This window comes from Pan paniscus, chromosome 6 (genome assembly GCF_029289425.2).
Source record: "Pan paniscus chromosome 6, NHGRI_mPanPan1-v2.0_pri, whole genome shotgun sequence".
Taxonomy (NCBI): domain Eukaryota; kingdom Metazoa; phylum Chordata; class Mammalia; order Primates; family Hominidae; genus Pan; species Pan paniscus.
Genome location: NC_073255.2, coordinates 150718438 through 150736791, shown reverse-complemented (window position 1 = coordinate 150736791; position 18354 = coordinate 150718438). Strand labels below are relative to the sequence as shown.

Below are 18354 nucleotides of genomic sequence, written 5' to 3'. Positions count from 1 at the left end.
TGACACATCCCTTTACAAATGTAGTGACCAGCCTGGGCAACATAGTGAGACCCCCATCTCTCCAAAAAAAAAAAATAGCTGGATGTGGTGGCATATTCTTGTAGTCCCAGCTTCTAGGGAGGCTAAGACAGGAGAATTTCTTGAGCCCAGGAGGTTGAGGCTGCAGTGAGCCATGGTCACGCCACTGCACTCCAGCCTGGGCAACAGAACAAGAACATGTCTCAAAAAAAAAAAAAATTACCTATATCTTGCAAAGTTTCCATTCTGTTCTGACTTAACTGTGCATGCCCTATTGGTATATATGAACATTTTCAAAGAAAACTTTTCAGTGACTGACATCTGAAGAACAAATCTGTGTCTCAAACTATGTTTGAAGTGATATCCTTTCACTAGTAGTCTTTTAAAATACTAAATATCAAATTTAGTTCTAAGAGATTACATAATTCAGTTTTATAACTTTGATCAGTAATTCTCAAATAGAAATATAGCAGTGTCTCTGAGGGAGAGAGAGAACATTATAAGATATTAAATTTATTAAAGGGTACATAAGCTGGAAAAGGTTGAGAGAGCTTGTCACAAAGAAAAATTATCTGGACACCCCTGGAGATCTTACATCAAATGGAAAAAAGGAAGTTCACAAAAGTTAATTGATTTTAACAACATAAATGAAATCTAGAACAAATTAATTTTAATGACTATTTTCAAAGAATGATTAATTTGTTAATTATGAATTCTAAAACTAGAAGTTGGCATATGTATGGAATAATATGGACAATATTGGACTGAGGGCAAGAGAGAGCTGAGTTCAAGTCAGTTCTCTGCTATTAAATAATGGAGTCCTTCATTGTTCTGAATTTATGTTTTCTTATGTGAATACGAAGGGACTAGCCTAGATGATTGCTAAATGACCTTAAAGTTCTACCCAATTCTTGTTATTTTTTTTGTAAAAGCATTTTATAGCCCCCCCCCACACACTAAAAATAGCACATAGTACATATGTAGAGGGATAATAGCTACAATTGTTTTCATAACTAGAACTTAAGTCCCTGACTATGGCAGACAGACTAGGAGATCATGCATTTTTTTTTTTTTTTTTGACACCTAGTTTCACTTTGTCTCCAGGCTGGAGGGCAATGGCGCAATCTCGGCTCACTGCAACATCCGCCTCCTGGATTCAAGCAATTCTCCTGCCTCAGCCTCCCGAGTAGCTGGGACTACAGGTGCACACCACCATGCCCAGCTAATTTTTGTATTTTTGGTAGAGACGGGGTTTCACCATATTGGCCAGGATGGTCTCGATCTCTTGACCTTGTGATCCACCCACCTTGGCCTCCCAAAGTGCTAGGATTACAGGCATGAGCCATTGCGCCCAGCCGGAGATCATGCATCTTAACCAAGTCTATATATCAGAATCACTTGTGAACCATCATCCTCTTGGAAAATCTTATTTGAACATCTCGCCCAGTGATTTTTGACATCTATCTCTGATTTTAAAAACTACAGTTCTAGACTGTCTCTTGACAAAACGTTTCTTTGGGTTGCAAAAATCTATGCTAACATGGGAAACAAATGCAAAATCATAATTAATTTCAAAATAGATCATTTCTTTCCTACCCATTTGTGGATAAACACAATCTCTCTTATTTGTGATTCTCACTGGATCAGAGCTGATCAGACCTTAGATATTTAACTTTTTTTTCTTGAACCCATGACAGTAGAAGATCAGGTAATAGAAACTCAGTTGGCATTGAGATACAGTATGTATAAATAAAGAGGAACACACATATGTATTTTAAGTTATGTATGTATATATGTTATATACATATTTGCATATATTTCATACATCATATCTTCTGTTTGCTCCTCCAAATCCACTTGCCACCCTTTCCACCATTTTCCTCCCTGTTTTCTGCTGCGGGAGACTGACCTGAATGAACTATAATAGTTCCCATGCCCTCTGGCCAATAGGTAGCTCTGGTAGGACATCATAAAAAGGGAGAAGAATGAATTCAGTTTATTATGCTCCCGGATCACTCCTGGCAAAGTCGTCTCCAACTGGCTGTGTCCTTTGACCAGGTCTCCAGTTGGTAAGCTCTTTATGGCACGCTTTGCTTTCAAGTTCTGATAAGTGTTCCCTTCCCTTATCCCTTGAAGGATGGTAAAAGCTCTGATGCAATTGACCCCAGTTTGTCACACTAGTTCTTGTGGCTTCTCTGCCTTTACACTTTATAAATAGACCCTTGTAAATAAATCCTCCTGAAATTATCTTATTTGAGCATGCCATCTATTTCCTATTTACTGGGTTCCTGACTGATACTGTTTTTTATGTTAATGGTGCCTTTGAGAATATTTGATTAATACCAAAAATTATGGAATGCATGGAGACTTGAGCTTTAGTTTGTAAAAAAAAAAAAAAAAAAAAGAAGGAAAGAAAAAGCTTTAATTCTTCTAAAAACAGTATACCTTAGCAGCTGAAGAAGAGTGTGATAAATTGTGTTGAAATTGAGGTAGTGGTGGATATGAGAAAATGGGACATTGGTCTGATCTGTGATATGGAAATAAAGCAAGGAAATCTGAATTTTAACTGAATGCAAACACCAAGTCACAAGGCTGAGGCTGTTAGTATTTCTTTTCATGCTCCAGAGACACTTGATCTATAATATTGCATTCATCTGGGGGCAGCTCATTAACAGAAAAATACAGGCAAGCTGGAAGGAGTTCATAGAGGAGTAACAAAATGGTAAAAAGCACTGGAGGATTGACATGTGAGAAGAGATTAAAAAGATGAAATCACTCTGCTTTAGCTAAGTGGTGACTAAGGGGGAACATGTCAACTATCTACAATTATGTGAAGGTTATAAATTCCAAAAGAAAGGCAGTGATTACTACAAATCAAGGTAGTGCTCTGTGTAAAGAGACACATTAACAAGGGAAAAGTTTAGATCAAATAACAGGACCATTTTCTAATGTAGAGCTATATTATGTCTTATAAAGCTAAGTGTTACACACTATAGCCTTTGAAAAAGACAAAAATGAAACAAATTACAAATCATTTCTTAATGATATATATGAATTCTCTGTAGCTAGATTACATATCTATCCATCTATCTATTGATATACTTTAGAAATCAGCCTTTTACAAACATATATCGGAATTAAAATAGTGACTGGTGCTATTACTATAGGTTTTGTGCTAGACGTTTAACAAGAATCTTGTTTAATTTTAAACATTGTACTTTGACAATTAAGGCAACTGTGGGTTAGAACATCTGAGTAACATTCAGAAGGTCATCCAGCTAGTAAGCAGCAGAGCCAGGAAATGGACCCAGGGGTCTTCATTTCCATTCCTTTGCTAACTAACTCCTGGATAGTTAAAATATTTCAGTACATTATTATATCTTAAATTTTCATTATCCCATTATTTACATGGCTATATGAACTATTTTACTAATTTCCATAAAGCATTTTGTTGCTGATTTCCTTGACTACATAGCAATGTATTTCAGGTACCTTGAAATATAGCTACTTGTAGTCATCAAATCTGAAAGGCACAGACATTTCCGCAGCCATTACCCATTCTTGAGCAATCCATGTGGTCACCACCCATTCTAGCTATGTGGATGAGATAAAGCTCAAATAATTTCATTTCTTTATCCTTCTAGACACTAGTCACTTATAATTTTAGAAAATAATTTCTCCATCCACTACTTTATGCAATTCAAATTACCTAATAAGTTATACCATATTAATGAGGTTTTCATTTGAAAGAAATTATGCTGTTGGGCTCTTTTTAAAAAGAAAAACTAATCACCTTTCACACTTCGTATATTTTTTCAGTTTAATTAATAGATATTTTGAAAGAAAACCATGCTCATGTATAATATTTCAAACAGTACAGCAGACCATAAAGTAAAATGAATAGAGCCCCCATTCCTCTGCCATCTTTAAATTCTGTGGTTAGAAGTAAATACTGCTAACATTGTCTTTTGTATCCTTTCAGGAGTTTTCTATGTACATATCTGTACACATTTTCTTTTTTTTCACTTAGCCATTTATCTTGGTTATCTTTCCATATTAGCACATAAAGTGCTACTTTATCCTTCTAAAACATTCTATTGTATGGGTTATTTATCCAATGCTCTTTCGAGAGGGACATTTAACAGGTTTGTAGAGACTGTTAAACGCACAATTCTGTTATGAACATAGATCTCTATTTATCTTTGTATACTTTCCCATACTGACAGAGCAAATTTCTATCTGGGGCATTTCTGGGTCAAATTGTGTGCAGTTAAAATTTTTATAGGTTTTTACCAAAATGACCATCCCCCAACTTGTGTTTTATGACATAAAAAAATGTGACAGTTTAAGCACGCTGTTCATACTTTAAAACTCATATTGAATTTCAAGGTGTGATGGTATCAACTTCTGCTTTGTGGGCATAAAATGGCCATTTGCAAAAGAACATTTTATTCTACGTAGATGTATTAGTCCTGGATCAGGCTTACCTTTGCCCACTTATATTTGCAAGTCAATAACACATGTCTTATCTGTATTTTCCCATGGCTTAATTAAAATAAATGTACTAATGTTTAAAATAATGAATTTGATTACTTCTTTGTTCTAGGCTTTTGCTTGGGTTATTTCTTCTACCTGGACAATCTGCCTTGCTCCAACCTTGCATGTCTAAATTCCACCTACCCTTCATGCTTTATTTAAAATGATACCTTCCCCATCTGAATCATGTTTCCTTCCTCAGAACTTTCAGCACCTCTATTTAACCCTTTTGTAATAAAGCTATACATTTATAAATCCCTGAAAATGATAGCTGTCATTATTAGTAGGCTCTGGATCTCTTCAGTTCTGTAAATGTTCTTATCTTTCCCTGTTTGCACTTACCTGCTCCATGGATTAATTTAGTCCAAACTACATATTCAGTATTGTGATACTACTTTTATTTTATTTAAAAAAAATCCACATTTTCATTTTTAACATCAACTAATTAAAATAATATTTTTATCCTAAAGTTCCAGGATTTCCAATACCGCAGAACATGATTTAAAAATATCTGTTTGGAACTTAGCTCATAAACAAATACAACTTTAAAAACTGCCAGTTAAATCTGAAACACACTGGCGGGAGTAGCATGGATGCTATCATATTCAAGGCCTTTAGGGGGAGGCTAGCAGGGTTGCAGGCTAGCATAGTTGACACGCCATTGGACCTATTTATAGAGCTGAGTTCTTTTTGCAATGTCAACTGTAACATTATACCTATTTTAAGCCTCAGTATCTCAAATGTCAGCCTCTACTAGTCGTACAGTTCTCTCTTACTTGATATCAGAGAGCCCAATGGAGCCTTCTGAAGTACCTAGTCAGATTAGCAAAGATAATTTTTTAGAAGTTCCTAATTTATCTGACTCTCTTTGTGAAGATGAAGAAGTTACTTTCCAACCTGGTTTCTCCCCTCAACCGAGTAGACGAGGTTCTGATTCTTCTGAAGACATATACCTGGATACCCCATCTTCAGGTACTAGAAGAGTTTCATTTGCTGATTCCTTTGGATTCAATCTTGTGTCTGTTAAAGAATTTGATTGCTGGGAATTACCGAGTGCTTCAACCACTTTTGACTTAGGGACGGACATTTTCCACACAGAAGAATATGTTTTAGCCCCACTGTTTGACTTGCCTTCTTCAAAAGAAGATCTTATGCAACAACTCCAAATACAGAAAGCAATACTGGAGTCAACTGAGTCTCTTCCTGGGTCTACAAGTATCAAGGGTATTATTCGAGTTTTGAATGTTTCTTTTGAGAAGTTAGTATATGTAAGAATGTCTTTAGATGACTGGCAGACACATTATGACATTTTAGCAGAATATGTTCCTAATTCATGTGATGGTGAAACTGACCAGTTCTCCTTTAAGATTGTATTGGTTCCTCCTTATCAAAAAGATGGCAGTAAAGTTGAGTTTTGTATACGTTATGAAACTTCTGTTGGTACATTTTGGTCAAATAATAATGGCACAAATTATACATTCATTTGTCAAAAGAAAGAACAAGAGCCGGAGCCTGTAAAACCATGGAAAGAAGTTCCTAACAGACAAATAAAAGGCTGCTTAAAGGTAAAATCAAGGTGAGGATATATCTTACATATTTTATTATTCACAGTCTTAAAGTTTTTATGTCATTCTTTATTTCATGTGTTGTAAGAAAGTGACTCTATTTAAAAATATACTGCTTGCTATGTAAAAAACAATGGTGCCAGGCTTTAACAAGGTCAAAGCTATTCAAATAATAGCACTGTGTAACCCTTTCTACAAATGTGAGAAAAAATATGGCTGTAATGCAATAGGTTGGGAGAGAAGTGCACTGTGTATATTACTTGCCTAATGAGTTATAAATTATTCCTGCTCAAACCATGAAATCTAGATTATTCACATATAAAATTATTTACTTTGACATTTAAAGTACTTTTATTTTCAGTCGTTTTTAAATGTCTATGCTTTCCTTTGAAACAGTTTTGATTAACATAAAACTATATTTCAATATGTATCTAGTTCTCAGAAATTTGTAAACTTCTCCCAAAAGCTGCAAAGAACTTCTTCATAACTGTTTTGAGTTATACAGGGATGTTTGAAGTGATACATGTTAATTTAAATTATAAAAGAAATGACCTTAATGATTAACAGAAAGACATAAGTATATCAGTGATATATGAGTTACACACAAAATTTCATTAATTATAACCAAGAATAACATTATGGAACACAAATTAGTATAATTTAGTAAAAGTCAATGGAGCAGAACAAAAAATGACCCAAATATAAATAGGGATATTCAGCTATATAGATTAGAGATTTGGGATGTGACCCCTCATTAGTAACCTTGCTCTCTTGTTAATGTGAAAAATAAGAAAAACTGGCATTCAGCTGTCTCGATAGTACATAGCTGGCTAATTTCTGTGACACTAGGTAAGTAGAGAAAACATTCAGGAGAAGTGAGACCCCTTCTGCTCCTCAGTATCCCAGAGGGAAAGTCTACATTGCTCCAGCCACAGGCAAATGTTTGATCATCCTCTGAGTGGTCCATCTTAACTGTCCCTAAACCCAAGGATATTGGTAACTGTACCAGAAATAGTGTAATGTAGGAAATAGGAAATATAGGAAATAGGAAAGGGAACTGTTTTGGAATCAAGACACCCAGATTTAATTATCTAAGGGGAATTTAATACAAAGCATAAGATATGATATTGGGAAATTTTTTTTAAAATTGTGCTTTAAACGATAAATAATAACTACTAAATGCATTGTTCCAATGTATTAATAAACTAAATGCAGTATAGATGGAAGCAATTCAAACATATATATTATGTTTATTTTCATTTTCCTTTAAAGTCATCTGAAATATTGGCTTAATCAACTTTGTGAATTAGGCCAACTTTCTTGGTCTAAATCAAACTTTCTTTGATTTTAACTGGTGCTGTTAGGAAAGAGAGTATAATAATAATCTCTACATAGGCTAAAATAATAATTTAGATGTTTATGAAATTACTCTAACACATTAGCTACACTAACAAAATAAGTTCAACATTATTTAGCAAACTAATTTATATGCATAAATATATACATATTAAATACTTTAGAAATGAGATAATCATTACTGAATATCTGTTAAACACACTGCAACTTGCTCTATATGTTAGAGAAACCAAAATTTAGCAAAGGCGCAGCATTATTGTCTAAAAGCTCATAAAAGAGGCAGTGTTGAACTCAGCGGATTTTTCTGCAATTTAATGCAGTTTTAAAATTCAAGCAATGCCTGCTGAACTGTGGTTTGGATAGGGGATTCCTTTGATTCCTTTGATATGCCAAACTTGACTGATACCAAGGCAAAGACTAGCCAGCTGATAGGCCTCATCTTCTACCTTGGTCATAATATCTTTGGAACTTCTCCTAGTTGAAGATATGTAGAACTATATGTATCCACACATACATTTGTATTCAGAACAGTAATCATTGGATTCACAGCGGACACCATTCAAGTTTTAATATTGCTTTGGGGAAAAACCTGAGAAGAACTAAACCACAAAATGGTCTGAAGACCTGTAAAGTTTCCTAATGAGTTATAAAAATGGAAAAAATCTCTCTCCCTCAAAACCACAAATACATTTTCTGCACTTCTGTAACTTAAAAATGACCAACATAATTCGAACCACATTTTGAAAAAAGCATTTGCCTCTGGAGGAGGCATTTTGTGCTGAATTTCAGTCCAACATGAATTTTTACATCTGATTTATATACCACTCAAAATGGAGTGTATAAAGGAAATCCTGACAGATCCTTAGAACAGCATGTGCCATAATAGAATATTTATACAGCTTTTCCATGATATAATTTATATGCAATGGGGTTTCAAATATTCCTAAAACTCACACAAGAGAGCATTATCAAATTTCTAAATGAATATTGCAGTTGGATTTTATTGTGAAGAGTTTGGTTAGAGAAAAATAGCACACCTTATTGGTGTTATTTTACAAAATGCGTACTTGACTAAAATAAAAATGAACTAATACTTATTTGATCAAAAATTATAGCTACTAAAATCTCTTCTCTCCAAATAGTTACAGAATCTAAATGGGTCATTTCTGAGCATTTCTACACTTCCTATGTAGCTTAATTTGGAGGTTATTTCTTTCAGAAGGTAAAAACAGAATATATATATATGTATATATATGTATGTGTATATATATGTATATGTATATATGTATGTATATATGTATATGTATATATGTATATACATATACATACATATATATATGATTTTTTCTTTATACCTGCAAATAGATTAGTAATAGTGTGTAATATCAGTCATAGCTAAAATGAAAATCAGGCTGCCCTAGTGTAGAGAATAACAGCTAACTTCAATTCTTCTTAATAAAAAAGTTAATTTGCTATCAGGGTCCCTGAGATTGTATCTTCTGAAAGTGTCAATAATCCCTTCTAATAAGTATGGAATGAATGAATGTGGAAATACATTTAGGTAGGATTTCTGTTAAGTCAATCACCCACCCAGGCATTATGTTTTCTCTATGGAGATTTTTCTCATGTTAAGAGTTTGCAAATCTCCACATTGGTGTGGGTTGTCTATTTTCTTTTGATGCCTGATAGTCTGTACACTTTGGACAGAAAGAAATATGTAGAGAGAAGGGGAGGCAGAGCTTGTAACTCATAGGCATGTGATTGAGAGTGACCCAAAGATATTTAATTGCACCGAAAGGCATGCATCATGAGATACTTAAGTATCACCACATATGCTAGCAAACTAAGCAGATTCCTGATATATCTGATGGGTTTTATTTTAAAATCAATGACAAAAATGACATTGATATAAATCACATTAAATGTACATAGACAAATAAGCTAAAATGGCATGCAAACAATATAACCTCAAAGTTAAGATTTTAGGCTTCAAAGTTAAAGATATCTGAGTTTGAATCCAAGCTCTCCTACATGCTAGCAATATGAACTTGGGCAAGTTAAGCTTGTTTTTCTGGTATGTTAATTGAGAACAACTACAGCTCTGTCTCATAGGGGTTGAGATTTCGGTGAAGTAATACATATAAACTTTTAGCACAGTGTCTGGAACATAATAAGTTATCAGTAAATGTTAACTGCTGTAAAAAGACAATGGTAACTTCAGCTTTAGGTGTATCTGAAAAACTGCAAGGCTCAAGCTGCACCAAAGTTCTTCTCCTCTTTCCTTTCAGGGCTTCTAAATTTTCAGCTTTGGAGAGCCATTCCTTTGTCTCTTGCAAGATTTTAATCAACAAGGAAGACTAACTGAACTGTAAATTTTCTTGAGATATGTGTCACTTTATATATGAATTATCTTAAAGCTGGAAGAGAACTTAGGAATGTTAAAATTTCCACATTTAATAGACGAAAAAATGAAGAACTAGACCAAAAGGGATAAAAAGGCATTCATTTAGGATTGAACAGACATGCATATTAATTTCAGTAAAGTTTACACTTAGTAGCTATGTGGCTGTGGGCATATTACTTCAGAGCTCAAAGCCTCAGTTTATTCACCTGTCAAATAAGGGTCATGATGTCTAGTGTCACATTGATTAAAATAAGTTTATATACTTAAAGCTTTTAATATAGCATGTTAGACACACATGAGGATATCATCAAAAGCCCTTCATCACAATTGTCCCTTTTATTATCAAATCTTGTTCAGCTAATGTCCTGACTCTTGAACTTGCATTATTTCTCCATACATCATAGGTTTCCTTGTTTCAGGCTCCAAAACTTATTCAACAAATGTTTACTAAAGAACTGTATGTCAGGTTCTGAGTTGTTAGGCAGCAGTATCTAACTGAGAAATGTGGCTGGAGACAGGCGCCTGTGAAGACAAGAAGAGGCCCCAAGGGAAAAGGCCTTGAAAAGCAGAGAGAAATGAAGGGGAGAGAGAAAACACCAAAACCAAGTTCAGATTCTCTGGGTATACAGTAGAAGCCATAGATAAAAAATGAAATAAGAATTATTTCCACTTGAGGTTTTCTAGAATATGTGACCTAGAGCTGACACTGTGTACTTACTGGCCTGGGGGGTGGTCTCCCTTCTCAGCATCTTGGCTTTTTTCCCCCACTGCCTGCTAAATGTATGTTCCTAATGGCTGGGTACACCGGTTGAGTTCATCTGGTTTTGTATTTTATTAAGTGAAACCAATTTATTATTTTAAGTAAAGAAACTGCATGATATAGGTGTTTGATGGTATTTATAACTTGGCCAGGTGAATGCAAATAAAGTCCTAAATGACTTTAATGCCAAAGGAGAAAATTGATTAGTCCTCAATTTTTGTACTGTAGGAAAAAAACCAGGTACGTTCAGGAATAGGAAAGAGAGAACTCCTTTCTAAAACATAATTTTAAGAATACAGAGGGTTTATCTTTCAGGGTGGTAAAATTGTGAAAATGAGGCCAAGAAAAGCATTGGGAAATGGGGTCTAAGATATGGCTACGTTGTGTGTTTCAGTCAGAGCTGCTGGATTGTGAGACTTCCTTAATTTACGCATACAGTATAATCTGGGGTCCTGGAAATAGTCCAAAGAGGTGTAAATATCCCCACGAGGCCTTTGGGACCTCACGTATGCCATAACTAACTCGTTTTGAGTCCACACTAATTGTGGAAGCTGGGTCTGTTTAAGGAGGGACCTCTGGCAAGGCCACGTGGAAACATAAAACACAGCTGTGCAGGGCCCATCAGGAGGGTGTTTGAAAGCAGCCAGCTGGTTGACAGCGAGGTGCCAACTGGCTTCAAGTTTCCTTGGAGGTCCACCAAGGCTTCATGGTTTCCTGGTTTTGTGGAAATCCATACCCCATCCTAGACTTTCCCTAGGGTGATTTTGAAACTTTTCTGAGAGAAGAGGAACAAAAGGGTATCCTCCTTCAGGGTGTCTCTCATGCTGTGGCTGAAAGGAGTCACTATGAATGCCATGCCTCAAATGGATCCTCTGGGATCTCTGAGAGCCGATCCCTCCCCACCTGAAGCCCATCTGCAGCCTGTAAAAATAAAGCAGAGCCCACTATTTCTGAGCCAAAAATGCTCCTGGCAAAAAAAGAAAAGAAAAGAAAAAAGGAAGAAGAAAAAGATGGCACCGTTATGAAGTGGGTCAACTTAGTTTTTCACCTTCCTCCACTTCTGCTAACTGTGACTCTCATCCCTATTCCAGGTTTTTACCCCTACCCCTCAACAGGAAATAATGCAGGGGAAAAGACCTCAAGGGCAGATATCTGAAGTGGATCCGATTGCCCAGGGCCCTATCAAACTTAAAAAATCCTCTATAATCTGACACCTCATTTTGTAACCTTGCCTAAAATTTACATATATGTGTTTGTGTATATATATATATATATGTGTGTGTGTGTTGTATGCTTATATATGTATGTACACATGCACACACATGTGTGAGATTTTCCTTCTTAAATGCAGACCCCTCGAGGGTGGCAGGAGCTATTTCAATCTTATACCCATTGAGGTCAGTTGCACAGAGGCACTTTGAGTTTGGATTGAGAAAATGGAAATGTCTGATTTTAGAGCAGAGAGCACTACAGAATACAAGGTAGATTTAAGTACGTTGTGATAGGGTTCCATAGTAGTATGAGACTCATGGGGTCTGAAGTACATGTGTATATGGAGGGTGGAGAATTCCAAAAACACTGAAGCATAATGGAAACAGCAAGGGCTTTAAAGTAAGGCAAGGCCTTGAGGCTTTAATTCTAACTAATTACTATCTGCTTGACTTGGATAAATTATATTGTGTATCTATTTTATTCAAGTGTAAAATAGGGATAATAATTTCTACTTGGCAGAGTTGCTATGAGGAATACATTAGCTAACACATACAAGCATCTATTCCAGTTGCTGACATTTTGTAGATACTCAAAGTGGTAGTATTAATGACATTGGTGATAAATTCCACATTTTCCAATCTTGTGTATGGCTAGTACTGTGCCCAAGATTAACGGAGAAATGCTGTTTTCCCTCATCATTCCTGCTACCAGGACCCAGGCTAAAACAAATAGTTTCAAAATTAATCATGTTATGGTTCAATAAGTCTTGGGGGACTAGCCAGGGAGATGAGTATTTATAGCATTGCTTCTATGGGTAAATGATTTCCAAATTTTAGCAATTTCTGGGTCACACACAAAAAAAAGCTTTGGAACATCACCTGTTCATAAATTGGAAACTGAGGACATGTTTTTCTTAAGATAGCTCTTCTGAAGATGGTTCTTTTGGACTAAATATCTGAGTTGATTGCACACAATTCACCTTATTATCTCTTTATGCCTATGAATAGAAGATGAAATTGAAGTTTATGTAATTCTCTTCTTCTAAGAAAATACATTATGCAACATCAAATTTCGGTCATTCCTCTGTTTTAAAGCATTCTGTGTATCCCACAACTATACGAAAAGGAATATATCTCTTTTCAGAGTATTATCTCTCAAATCTTTTCCGGTGTCCATTCTGCTGCTTCAATAGCTTTACTAGGTTAACTAGCATGGTAGTGTTATTATCTGTTAAATAAAAATAACAACTGGTTTTGAAGCCTTAATCATGCCATCCTGCTGTTTAAAGATCTTATGATAAAAAGATGAAAACAAGGAATTTGCTAAATTTAACTGTTATACTGCATTGCTCAGGGACAGAGACCAATTAAACAAACCTGTCGTAGGAAATTCTAAAATTCCCTCCACACCAAGTTATCTGAAAATGATCGGTCTGTGTTGTATATCAGCACTATTCAAGTCACAACTATGAATTGAATTTTAATATTGTAAGGTAATGGTTGTCTTATGTGTAGTCATGGTTTTGATTTTTATTTACACCTTTTGAAATTTGCAGTAGTAAAAAGGATTCAAGTACCCTCCCCATTGATATTTGTACATTATACTAAATAGTGAAAATGCTTTTCCTAATTATGTGAAAACATTTCTTAGCCCATTGACACCATCAGAATATCATCTGTGGTATTTAGAGAATTAAGCCATGGTACAAACCTAACCTATTGACTATAAATCTGTATGAATAACCTCCAGCTGATTTTCATTTCTAAAAATTACTGTGGATGTGTTAACACAATTACAAATCACATAGAGTTGCTAAGATAAATTTCAGTTTCACAAACTATATTTGAAAAACAAAATATAGTCTATCAACCTCACCTTTTGAAGATTAATATTTATAAATAATTTTATTATATGTTAAAACAACTTAAATCTTATAAGTACTTACCAATAGAAAAATTGAAGTTTTAAAAAGTCACATTTAGCTGCAGCAGAAAATAGATTATATTGTTCACATATAATCTTAAGTAGGTGCATAAGATTATTGTGTTTATTGTATTTAGTATTTAGTGTAAATATAGTTATAATTATTGTTTCCAATGTTAATACAGTACTTGATTTCTGAACAGTTTTTGTTGAATCCTTTTGTAGGAGAGACTATCTAATTCTATCCTTTGCTTTTAGCAGTATTCAGAAAACACCCAGGTCAAATGGTTATGTATTTTCTTCTTAATCATCTTGATATGGTTTGGCTGTGTCCCCATCCAAATCTTACCTTGAATTGTAATAATCCCCACGTGTTAAGGGTGGGGCCAGGTGGAGATAATTGAATCATGGGGGCGGGTTCCCCCATACCGTTCTCGTGGTGGTGAATAAATCTCGTGAGATCTGATGGTTTTATCAATGGGAATTCACCTGCACAAGCTTTCTTGCCTGCTGTCATGTAAGATGTGCCTTCGCTTCTTTGTCTTCCGTCATGATTGTGAGGACTCCCCAGCCAAGTGAAACTGTAAGTCCATTAAACCTCTTTCCTTTATAAGTTACGTAGTCTCAGGTATCTCTTTATTAGCAGTGTGAGAACAAACTAATACATATCTCTTGGGAAGATTATGTTCTTCAATAATGTGTTCTATCAGAAAAGTTCCATGACTTTAATGTAGCCCTTATATTGTTCTGTCTTTAGTCATTTATTTACTCTTTCAGTTGAATTAAATGTTGGAATCCCTATCCTTATACATTAAAATCAAGCAAAATTATATTGTTTCTCTCACAGACTTCTATTTTCCATGTCAAATAACCTCAATAACTTTGTTTTTCCCTTGAGGTCTGAATTAGTTAACTAGAAAACAAGTTTGTAGTGTTTTAATGCATACGCCAGAGAAGAAAAAACTCCATCATCAACTGAATTCTCATAAGGGGTGAATGACATCACTATTACCAGGACCATACATTGCCAACACTGATGGATCAGGAATAGCCCAATTGGTCAACAGGAGTTTAACTAAGGCACTCTCCAAGCCCTGCCTTCTTTGTTTGAATTCTCAGTGTTGGAGGTACTATTATTACAGTATTTCCTCTGGGAGTCAGAGAAGGAAAGGAAACTTTATTTTATAAAATTAGAAAGTTAAAAGTACTTCAGAAGATCGCTTCATTTATTCTTCTATCTTACCTAAAAAGATAGCTATATTAGAATTCTTGAAAACTGTGGACAAATAATGAGCAATTAAGAATTAAAGTTACACTATTTTCTAGATACCTAATTTTAAAATAACATTTCTTTCCACAATGTAACTGTATAAATAAAATGCTGAACATAACTTTTTAGCCATTATTAATTTCTTTTTTACATTTTTATTTTATTTTAGATTCAAAGGGTCCATGTGCAGGTTTGTTACATGGGTTTATTGCATAAGGCTGGGGTTTGGACTTCCATTACTCATATTGTAAATGTAGTAATCATGAGGTGGTTTTTCAAACCTTGCTCCCCTCTTTCTCTTCATAATTCTATCGTCCTCTGTGTCTGTTGTTTCCATCTTTATGGCCATATATACCAATTATTTATCTCTCACTTATAAGTGAGAACATGCAGTATTTGAGTTTCTGTTTCTATGTTAATTCACTTAGGATAATGGCCTCCAGTTGGATCCATGTTGTTGCAAAGGACATAATTTCATTATTTTTAAGGGGTGCATAGTATTCCATAGTGTATATATACTTTTTCTTTATCTAATCCACCATCAATGGACACTTAGGTTCATTCCATGACTTCGCTATTGTGAATAGTGCTACAATAACATCTACGAGTGTGTCTGGAAAAGAAATGTTGAATAAATTTATAAAAATAAAATGCAGTTTAGACCCACTGAAATTTAAATTGGTTTACATTGTATCCTTTTGTTTTAAAAAGGTTAATATTGTGTCTACAAGCAGAAATTATTTGAATATATGCTAAATTTCTTGACTTTGTGTGTATGTATAATTTTAACTAAAAGCTATTTGTTCTACAGAATATTGGTACAGCCATTCCAGTTGATTATTTAGGAAATTAAACATGGGAAGCAGTGTAATACTGCCCAGTTACACTCAACTCATCCTTGATGCACTGCTTTTTTCTGTGGAAAAAATACACACACACACACGTGTGTGCACACACGAGCTTTTCACTTAACCTGATCTCTTTCTTATGTGTGTGTGTAATCCATATAATGAAGACATTCTTCAGAGAGTTCATATGTTAGCTAGTATTTTATATTTTCTATATCGGTAATATCTCATTCCAAGTTAATTTTGGTAAACCGAGTTAAGTTTTTAGACATTGGCAATTATGTGAACATTCAAGGCATTTGCTTGCAAATCTCATAAAACCCATTTAGTTCAACAGGACCCCTAGTGCTACTGTCTATCCATATTATGGAACTTGCTTTGACCTCTGATTTCTTTTTTTACTTTCTTTAATTTACCAGTATTTCTAGCAACATTTTCCCATGAAAGAGCTAATTCTAGAGCACAACTTTTCCTAAATAAAAAGTTGCTATTTGTCACTATTACATCTGATGCGATTTATTTATAGGCGAAGAAATTAACACCTAGCAAAAGACTTACCAGATATTTTTGTGTCTGGAAGAAATAGAACCTTTGCCACACTGCCCTCTATATCTGTTTAGTCAGCATGTTTACAATGGTGGCATTTCTAGGCAGCCTCCAGGTACGGTCTATTTTTTTCAAACCATAACATTATATTTTATCATTCATAATTTTTATATTTTAATAAGTAGTTTTATTCCCTTGTGAAAAATTCAAAAATTATTTTATTGTAAAACACTTCAGTTAATTCTTAGGCTACTTTCAAAGCTCATTTATTACATTTACACCATTTTAAAAAAACAATTATGAAACTACATCTTGCTGGCCATAATATAGGCAGGGTGATGGGAACAAATATGTTGATTTTTTTTTTGGTTAAATTCTGGAAATGTATTCCCTTAATCCCACGAGGTAGTTATAGATGAAGAAACTGAAACTCAGACTTTTCAAGGTAACTCTTGATGAAACTGGGATTACAGCCGCTTTTGATGTCAAAACCACCTTCCCCTTCACTACTAATGCTGCCTCATCAGGTAACCATTTGTGAACAGTAAAGGATATTAAATCTCAATAAAGTAGTGTACCCTTAATATGCTGAAATGTAAATATTTAGAAAGTTCCTCCGAGTTTATGAATACAATGTGATTGTAATAGGGCTTTCCTGGTTTCTGATGCTACTCATGAGCAGCAGTGATAAAAACAATACATTATGGGGTTTAACAATCCTATTGATAATAAAAGATTCGGATTTACAGGTAAACATGAATACAGCCAAAAGGATGTTTTTAGAGCTTTCCATTATGCAGACACTAGCTCTTCCGCTTGTGTTCACTGTTTCTATTCAAGCCACTTGCGTGCTTTGAAAACATTTTTTTCCTTGTCTCTTACTATTCCATTTCCACCTTCCACAAGAACGAGTTTGATTTTTCCCTCTTACTTGAGGCTTTCCTAATGTCTCTAATTTATCCAGATCCTTCCTTTCTCTAGGCTCAGCATTTAATGCCTACATCATTCTTCTGGTAAATGTTAAATATTGCCTATTTCTGCACTTAAGAACTTGTACGTGTGACCTTTTTCCCAAGTTCTTTGAGGTCAGGAATGGTGTATTAGTCTAAGTATTAGTCCCCATGTGACCAACAAAAACCTTTGAAAAACTATTAATGCCAAATAGTTTTCTCATAGATAACTCTGAGGCCTAATAAAATCCAAAAAGACTTCTGAATAGTTAAATAATGAATTATGTTCATTGTAGTTCAAATGATGAATGCATTTATTGTTTTCATGATTTTTAAAAATCAGATGCTCCCTATACATCTCCATCTGGATCTCCAAGTGGCAAATTACTTTATGTTCCAAGTCAAAGTTACATTTATCCCCCAATCCTATTTCTTCGTCTTATATCTTATATTTTGTTTAAGTCATAGTCATCATTCCTGTCATTCAAATAAGAAACTTTAATATCAAACCTAATTTACCTTTACCAACTCCTATTCTACATCCATATTATATTATATGGCCATGGAGGTGATGATTGTTCCTTTGATCAAAAATACAATTATTTTAAAAATTAAGAATGCAATAGGTCACTGATAATAAAGACTATATTTACATATGTTAAAAACAACAGATAGAAGGGGATTTGTTCCAGCAATAACTGCATATTTGTTGTCTAAATTGAATAAAAATTAATAGATAATTGAACACAATCATTGTAACATCTTGTAGACAGTCTAAATTTAGATGGTTTCTTTCAGTTACAAAGATATCAATGAAAAATTGAACTGAGAAATAATATAGTCTGCTACAACATACTCTAATTGTTCAACACCTTCCTCTTTTCTATGACTTCTAAAGAAATGATTAATTGCACCATCATAATTTTACTTTTCTATAAGTTCAAGTAATTCTAACATCTCAAAAGA

The 18354-nt window shown here is 34.4% G+C and overlaps 1 protein-coding gene across 2 annotated transcripts in view; it reads left to right on the top strand.

Annotated features, from left to right (window-relative positions):
- PPP1R3A (protein phosphatase 1 regulatory subunit 3A) overlaps window positions 1-18354 on the top strand; it is a 198698-nt gene that overhangs the window by 151126 nt on the left and 29218 nt on the right. The window contains exon 3 of one of the 2 annotated variants that reach the window (XM_055115328.2): window positions 6048-6130. In XM_055115328.2, the coding sequence (XP_054971303.1) occupies window positions 6048-6130 (83 nt within the window). Of the gene's footprint in view, window positions 1-5348; window positions 6131-18354 lie in introns of those variants that run through there. The other variant, XM_003811236.5, reaches the window with a different exon arrangement.